The 8,148-nt window shown below is 53.3% G+C and overlaps 1 protein-coding gene across 3 annotated transcripts; it reads left to right on the top strand.

Moving 5' to 3' along the window:
* The first annotated feature begins 1,156 nt into the window (after window positions 1-1,156).
* On the top strand, window positions 1,157-8,148 carry Ebi3 (Epstein-Barr virus induced 3). Of its 3 annotated transcripts, none has more exons than XM_042669917.1 (6): window positions 1,157-1,434; window positions 1,544-1,627; window positions 2,791-2,923; window positions 4,522-4,700; window positions 5,606-5,763; window positions 7,771-8,148. In XM_042669917.1, exons 1-6 carry the CDS (start codon window positions 1,401-1,403, stop codon window positions 7,852-7,854), a joined length of 672 nt encoding a protein of 223 aa, XP_042525851.1. In that variant the 5' UTR covers window positions 1,157-1,400; the 3' UTR covers window positions 7,855-8,148. The 3 variants fall into 3 exon arrangements, with proteins under 3 accessions (XP_042525851.1, XP_042525849.1, XP_042525852.1); XM_042669915.1 differs by having other exon boundaries at window positions 7,702-8,148; XM_042669918.1 differs by lacking the exon at window positions 1,544-1,627 and having other exon boundaries at window positions 7,702-8,148.

Here is an 8,148-nt window from a genome sequence, read left to right as displayed (position 1 = left end):
ATGCAGCACTTTGAAGACCTTGGATGGGGCTGGGAAGGTGGCTCAGTGGTAGAGCTCTTGCTTTGCATGCATGAGGCCGTGCGTTGGATTCCTCAGCACCACATAAGTAGAAAAAGCCAGAAGTGGCATTGTGGCTCAAGTGGTAGAGCACTAGCCTTCAGCTGAAGAGCTGAGGGACAGAGCCCAGACCCAGAGTTCAGGCCCCCCACCAGCAAAAAAAAAAGACCTCAGATTCAGTGGAGAAGAGCCTACAATAGCATAGAGCCCTCCCTCCCTCCCTCTCCCCGCCTTCTTTCCCTTTCCCTTTTCTTCTCTATTTTCCTTCTTTATTTTTTAGGACACAGGAGGTACTGGGGTTTGAATTCAGGGCCTCTCATTTGCTAGGCCGACTCTACTACTAGAGCCACACCCACCCATTGGCCACACCCCTCTAACATGCCCATTTAAGCCACACCCCTTCAATTTAGCCACGCCCCTAGCTTTTCTTGGGGTTTTTTTTTTTGTCTTTCTTCCCTCCCTCCCTTCCTTCCTCCTTCCCTTCATCTCTTCCTTCTTGTTTTTTTTTTTCTTTCTTTCTTTCTGTACCAGTAATAAGGTTTGAACTCAAGGTCCCTGAACTCTTTTGCTTATGCCACAACTCCACCCCCAGCTTTTTGGTGGTTATTTGGAAATTAGATTAGGCTAGCACTCTACCACTTGATCCACAGTTCTGCTTCTGGCTTTTTGGTGGTTCATTGGAGATAAGAAACTCCCCGTCTTTCCTGCCTGGGCTGGCCTTGGATCATGATCCTCAGATCTCAGCCTCTGGAGTAGCTAGGATTGTAGACATGAGCCACCAGCACTGGACTTTCCATTTCATAATTAACCTCATTTTTTTTTTCATGCCCCTAAACCTTGTCCCTGGGGGAGCCCCTGTCCCCAGCCTCTCCTGGCCCCTGGCAAGTCCCCGTAGACCCTGGGGCTCATTGGCTTTTTCCATTTAGGGGAAGTGTGGGAACCCCTCCCCCTGCCCTTGTGGTTTCCCTTCCCATCCAGGGCTCAGCTGCCTGTCCCGGACTGGGCTTTCCCCATGGGGTGGAAGATGTATGGGGGGGGGGTGAGCTGCCACCTAAAGCAGCCCAACTTTGTTCTCAGCAAAAATCCTGTGCCCTGCCTCTGTGCCTGTGTCCCTTGGGGTCCATGTGGCTCTTGTCTTGGGGCCTCTAACTCTCTCTCTCTCTCCTCTTACTCTCCCCTCCGCTTGCCCTCTGTCCTTGTCCCTTCCCTGGGGGTTTCCCCTGTCACCAATGGCAGCTGAAGCAGCGGAAGGAAAGGCCCCTCCACCATCTGTGGAGGGAGGGAGAGGCCCTGAGGTCACTTCTGCCCCAACCCCCAGGACCTTCCTGCAGCCCTGATCCAAGATGGCCGGCGGGGGCTGGGGGATTCTTCTAGCTGGTGAGTCAGACCTGGTTGTGGGGGAGGGGCTGAAGGGGGCACTGGGTTTTCCCTGGGGAGGTCCCAAGTCCCCTGCCTCCTACCCCAGCCTTGGGCATCCCCACCCCAGATCCAGAGAGCAGAGCCACCGCAGCCATGACCCCCAGGCTACTCCTGGTCCTCACCCTCTGCGTGTCCCCCAGTGGAGTGAAAGGTGAGTGGGAGCGGTGGGGCGGGGGAAGGAAGGTGGCTGAACAGAGGGACGGACCTTCTCTAGGCACTAGCCCCTGCCTACCCATCTCTTTCTACCATGCATCTATTAGTGAAACCAAAGTAACCAGCCATGGTACAGATGGGGAAACCAAGGCACAGAGAAGCAGGAGACAGCCAGGAATGGAGAATGGGGTCCCTATATCTACTGGCTGCCCATCCTTGGAGTCAGTCAAAAATGTTCATGAGAGCCAGGCGCCTAGGGCTCATGCATGTCATCCTAGCTACTCAGGAGGCTGAGATCTAAGAATCACGGTTCAAAGCCAGCAGGAAAGTCTGTGAGACTCTTATCTCCAATGAGCCACGAGAAAACCAGAAATAGCACTGTGGCTCAGTGGTAGAGCACTGGCCTTGAGCTGAAGAGCTCAGGGACAGTGCCAAGGCCCAGAGTTCAAGCCCCACAACCCCTCCCCCCCCCCAAAAAAAAGTTCATGTGTCTAGGTACCTGTGCTCATGTCTATAATCCCAGCTACTCAGGAGACAGATCATGATTCAAAGCCAGGCTAGACAGAAAAGTCTGTAAGACTTTTTTTTTTTTTTTTTAGCAAGTCCTGGGGCTTGAACTCTGGGCTTGGGCACTACTATCCCTGTGCTCTTCAGCTCAAAGTGAGTGCTCTACCACTGAGCCACCTTCCAGCCCCACTTCTGGGTTTTTCTGTTTATGTGGTTCCGAGGAATCAAACCCAGGGCTTCATGCAGCCTAGGCAAGCACCCTACCACTAAACCACATTCCAGGCCCCTAGAGCCTCTTATTGCCAATTAACCACCAGGAAACCAGAAGTGGTGCTGTGGCTCACAGTGGTAGAGTGCTATCCTTGAGCTAGAAAGAGGTAAGGGACAGTGCCCAGGCCCAGAGTTCAAGACCCAGGACAGGCCCAAAAGAAAAAACAAAACAAAACTCTTGTAACCCCATGGTAACTGCCCTGTTCACCTCTTGGTGTGGAAGTAGTGGGGGCAGATCTATCTGGCATGGAAACCTTTCTGCAGCTCCTACTCTGGGGAGGTACTGGCTGCCGGTGTGGTGGAGGGGGGCTGGGCTGAGCACACAACAGGGCTGTGGCAGTCTCTGGGGTGAATTTGAAGCTCAGGCTCCTGTCTCTTCTGCAGGGACCCCAGAGGCTGTGAGCCAGCTCAGGGTGCAGTGCCGTGCCTCTAGATATCCGGTGGCTGTAGATTGCTCCTGGATTCTATCACCAGCTTCCAATGCCACAGGGCCAATGTCCTTCATTGCTACATACAGGTCAGTGGGGTTGGAAGGGACCCCCCGGGTGATGGCCCCCCCCATAAGCCCCGGAGACACAGATACCCCAATCCCAGAGCAGCCTGAACAACAGAAACAATTCCTAAGGTGCCATGTGGCTTTTGCGGGCCCCAATATGCTTGAAAAAGAGTCTACAGCAGGTGAGGGGCGTGGCTCCGATGCTTTAGGGCGTGGCCCCAGCACCAGTGGGCGTGGTGCCGGTAACGAGGGGCATGGCTCAGGGTGAGGGGTGAGGGGCGTGGTTTCACCTGTGAGGGGTAGGGCTCTGCTGCTGACAGCCTTGGCTTCAGTGGTGAGGGAATGACTTTGGATGGGAGGCAAGCAGCTTCAGGGTTGTGGGCGTGGCTACAGCGGTAGGGGCGTGGCTATAGTGGTTAGGGGCGTGGTCACAGGGATGGGGTCCCAGAAGGCAGGGCATGACTGATCTCCCCAACCTGTAATCCTAGCTGCTCAGGAGCTATGATCTCAGGATCAAGATTCTAATCCAGTCTAGGGAGACAAATCCAAGAAATTTATCTCTAATCAGCAAACAGCTAAGCAAGCTCCCAAACTGGCAAATACATCAAGAAAGAAAGAAATGGGTGAGGTTGGCTGGGCGCTCGTGGCTCCTGCCTGTTATCCTAGCTACTCAGGAGGCTGAGATCTTAAGAGGATGGTTCCAAGCCAGCACAGGCAGGAAAGTCTGAGAAACTCTCATCTCCAGTTAAGTACCAGAAAACCAAACTGGACGTGGTGCTGTGGCTCCAAGTGGTAGAAAACTAGCCTTGAACAAAAGAGCTCAGGGACAGTGCCCAGGCCCTGAGTTAAAGCCCCAAGACTGGCAACACAAAAACAAAAACAAAACTAAAGGATGAGTTTAGTTTTACTATGTATGAAACAAATATCACCCAAATATTTCAAATATTTACTACAATTTAACGTAACTATCTTTCTTCCTTTATTCGACTTGTATATTTATACTTAAGAGTAATATGAGTATCAAAAACACTTAATTCCTTCCTTTTGGGGCTTGAACTCAGGGCCTGGGCACTGTCCCTGAGCCTCTTTTGCTCAAAGGCTAGTGCTCTACCACTTGAACCTCAGTGCCACTTCTGGTTTTCTGGTAGTTAATTGGAGATAAGAGTCTCTTCGTGCCGGGGCTGGCTTTGAACCGTGATCCTCAGATCTCAGCTTCCTGAGTAGCTAGGATTACCTAGCTTGTGATAAACTAAGGATTTCCCACTCCTGGGCAGGCACTCTGCTTGAGCCACGCCCACTACTTTAGCCACGCCTTTTATGACTTGAGCCCCGCCCCCTAGTGCTTGGGCCCCGCCTCCGTGATTTGAGACACACCCACCACTTGAGCCCCGCCCCACGTCTTGAACCACGCCTTCTACCGCTTGGGTCACGCCCCCATTTATTGAGACAGGCCCGCCACTGGCTCCGTGTCGTTCAGCCCCGCCCCTACCACTAGAACTCCGCCCCACGGCTAGATCCACGCCCAGTACCACGCAGGCCACGCCCTTTGAGACACGCCCCCTCGCCGCTTCCTGGGGAGCTGGGAAGGGAGGCCCTGACCGCCGCCCCTCCGCGTCTAGGCTGGGCGTGGCCGCGCCTGGGGACAGCCGGCCCTGCCTTCAGCCGGCCCCGGACGCCCCGCGTTGCTCCGTCCTGGACGTGAGGCTCTTCTCCATGGTGCCCCACGTGCTCAACGTCACGGTGCTGCGCCCGGGCGGCGCCGCCTACCGCCTGCTGCCTTTCGTGCCTGAACGCCTCAGTGAGTGACGGGCCTCGCCCCCCCTTGTCCCGCCCCCTCCGCCTGCGTCCCGCCCTCTCCGCCTGCGTCCCGCCCCCTCCGCCTGCGTCCCGCCCCCTCCGCCTGCGTCCCGCCCCCTCCGCCTGCGTCCCGCCCCCGGGTACCAATGTTCATGGTGACATCATTGGCGAGAGGGGGACGGTCTCCCCATCCGTGTGTGAATGGATGCACACATTGGAGTATCACACAGCCAGGAGCAGGACGAGGCTGTGACCACACTATTACATGAAGGGACCCCGTGCTTAGTGAGAGAAGCAGACACAAAAGGTCCCACAGTGTGAGGCTCCATGGAGAGGAACCATCCAGGGCGGGCAGCTCTGGGGACAGGAAGGGAGCTGCTGCCGGCTGGGAAGGGACAGTACGTTGGTTGCACTCAACACCGCTGCATCGTCCTCTGCAGTGGAGTTTTACAATATGTGGACTATTAATGTCAGCAGCAGCAGTTGGCTCTTAGACTGTCTTCCCTGCTCTATGCGCCACGCGCTTTCATTTCTTGTCTGCTCCCTGATGGATTGTGGGGCAGAAAGGTGTCCATCACCCTAGAGTAGTAATGGATGCTCAACCTGGACTTGTTTTTGAGCTGATGAATGAATGAATGAACAAATGGAAGAACAGACCGACAGATATACAGGTGGATGGATGGATGGATGGATGGATGAGGGATGGATGATGGGTGAATACATGATGGATAGATGAATGAATGAATGGATCTTGGATGAATGATGGTTGGTTGGTTGAATAAACGGATGCGTGGATGGATGGATAGACAAATGAGCACAGGAGTGGATTACTGCAAGAAGTAATGAATGGATGCGTACATGATAAAATGACCACTGTCCCTGACCCTGCTTCTGCTGTCCCCTCAGTCAAACCAGACCCTCCCGCTGGCGTGCGCCTGAGCCAAGTCTCTGGGCAGCGATTGCAGGTGCAATGGCAGCCGCCGCAGTCCTGGCCCTTCCCAGAGGTCTTCTCCCTCAAGTACTGGATCCGCTACAAGCGTCATGGAGCCACCCGTTTCCGCCAGGTGAGGAGGTGCCAGGGGGCACCTGGAAGGGGGAACAGCGGGGCCACAGCCCATAGGTGCTGTGGGGCTTTGCACGGAGCTCGGGGTTAGACAGCAGCTCCACTCCAGACTGTTCACAACAGGGGCCACAGTGGGCCTCACTCCATCCTTGCTCTTTGTGCTCAGGGTGAGCACACCTCACTCCTGTCCTTGGTCCTATATGCTCAGAGCTGCCTGCAAGACACACAGCAGCCCAATATCCACAGAAGGACAAATAGCCACACACAAGGTGGAATATTACCCAGCCAGGAACAGGATGAGCTGTGACCCATGCTACAATCTGAAGGATCTGGAGGCCACTGTGCTCAGTTTGAGAAATAGACACAAAAGACTCCACAGTGTGCAGCTCCATTGATAGGAAATGTCTAGAACAAGCAGATCCAGAGACAGGAAGTGGACTCATGCGGACCCGGGCAGGGAAGGGGATGGGGTGATGCTCATGAGGACAGACCTGCTTTGGGGGCGATGGATGGTTGTGGAACTAGAGATGTTTGCGCATCATCGTGAAATACACTAAATGCCCCTGAACGGTCTGCATTAAAAGGGTTCATTTTATTATGGTACACCATTTTCACCTTCATAGGAAAAAAATACATTGCTGTAAATTTTAGAAAAGTAAAAACTAAATCGGGGCACTGGTGGCTCAAGCCTGTAATCCTAGCTACTCAGGAGGCTGAGATCTGAGGATTGCGGTTTGAAGTCAGATCAGGCAGAAAAGTCTATGTGAGACTCATCTCCAATTAACCACCAGAAAACTGGAAGATGTACTGTGGCTTAAAGCGGTAGAGCTCCAGCCTTGAGCAAAATAGCGCAGGGACAGTGCCCAGGTCCCGAGTTCAAGCCCCACAACCCACAAAATAAATTTTAAAAATTAATTGTTAACCCTCCTCCCCTTTTTTCCAAGGCCTGGGGCTTGAACTCAGAATCTGGGCACTGTCCCCGAGCTTCTTTTGCTCAAGGCTAGCACTCTACCACGTGAGCCACAGCATCACTTCTAGCTTTTTCTGTGTATGTGGTACTGAGGAATAGAACCCAGGCCAGCACCCTACCACTAGGCCACATTCCAGCACTTGTCTTCTGTTTATTTGGGGCTCCTACCTATACAATCTTTCACTAAACGATTCCCACCACAGATTTCTTTTTGCTATTTTGGTATCTGAGCCAGGGTTCTGCTGCGTAGGCCTCCTGCCTCTACTTCCTCAGTGCTGGGATTACTGGTGTGTACCCCCACACCTGGAAGATAGTGCAATTTCTTTTCTTTTTGGCAGGACTGGGGTTTAACCACAGGACCTTACATACACTAGGCAAGTACTCAACTACTGAGCCATGCCCCCACCCCAGCACTAGGAAATTTTGAGCTCACATAATACTGAGCATTGTGGCTCATGCCTATAATCCTAACTACTCAGGAGGCTGATATCTGAGGATCCAGGCTCAAAGCTGCATCTAGGACAGCTTTTGTGTGGTGACACAGCACATAGTATTCTGTCCATACATGTGTGTCCGTGCATGCATGTGTGTGTGTGTGTGTGCATGCTTGTTGTATGTGTGATCTCCTTCTGATAAACCCAACACAACCCAGTCCACAGGAAGCTTCAACCTGAACATCTTGCATAATTCATAGAGGCCCCACCTCCAAACATCATGGTAGGAATGAGTTTCCACCATCTTCATTTCTCAGTGGGGAATCACCGTCAATGTATGAACACTTGAGGGACAACCAAGCCACAGTCCGACCATAAGAGAGTTGTTAGGAAAAGCCATGTGGGCTGGGCATTTGGGAGCAGAGTCTAGGACTGGAGCTTAGGCGTATAAGGTGGATGTCTCAGGGTGGGGCCCGGTGCATGGTGACCCTTCCCACCTCTTCTTTCCTATGACCTGACTGTCTCCTGCTCCCAGGTGGGACCCATCGAAGCCACCACCTTCACCCTCAGGGCTGTGAGACCTCACTCCAGGTATTTAATCCAGGTGGCTGCTCAGGACCTCACCGACTACGGAGAGCCCAGTGACTGGAGTCTCCCTGCTGCTACCTCCCTGGCCCTGGGCAAGTAATGGAGACTCCCCAGAGCTCCTAAATGGAGGGGCTGATTGATCCTGTCATGCCCCACACACACTGCTGTCTATTTGAGAGTGGGGAGATCCATCTGGACTGGTTTCCAGTTCTGACCTGATGCTGCTGAGAAGCTGGGAAATCTCGAGCCAGTGTCTTTGCCTCTCTGAGCCTCAGTTTCCTGGCCTGTGAAATGGGATTGGGTCCTCCCCGACTTGAGCACAGTACAGAGCTTCAAAAACAAGTATTTTTAATTAAAAACTTTCACTAGCAAAGAAGCTTTGTTGGAAACAGCA

This window comes from Dipodomys spectabilis, unplaced genomic scaffold (assembly GCF_019054845.1).
Source record: "Dipodomys spectabilis isolate Male_0828 unplaced genomic scaffold, ASM1905484v1 ptg000511l, whole genome shotgun sequence".
Lineage (NCBI taxonomy): Eukaryota > Metazoa > Chordata > Mammalia > Rodentia > Heteromyidae > Dipodomys > Dipodomys spectabilis.
Note: the sequence above shows the minus strand (reverse complement) of the source record. Positions and strands in the feature narration are given on the sequence as shown.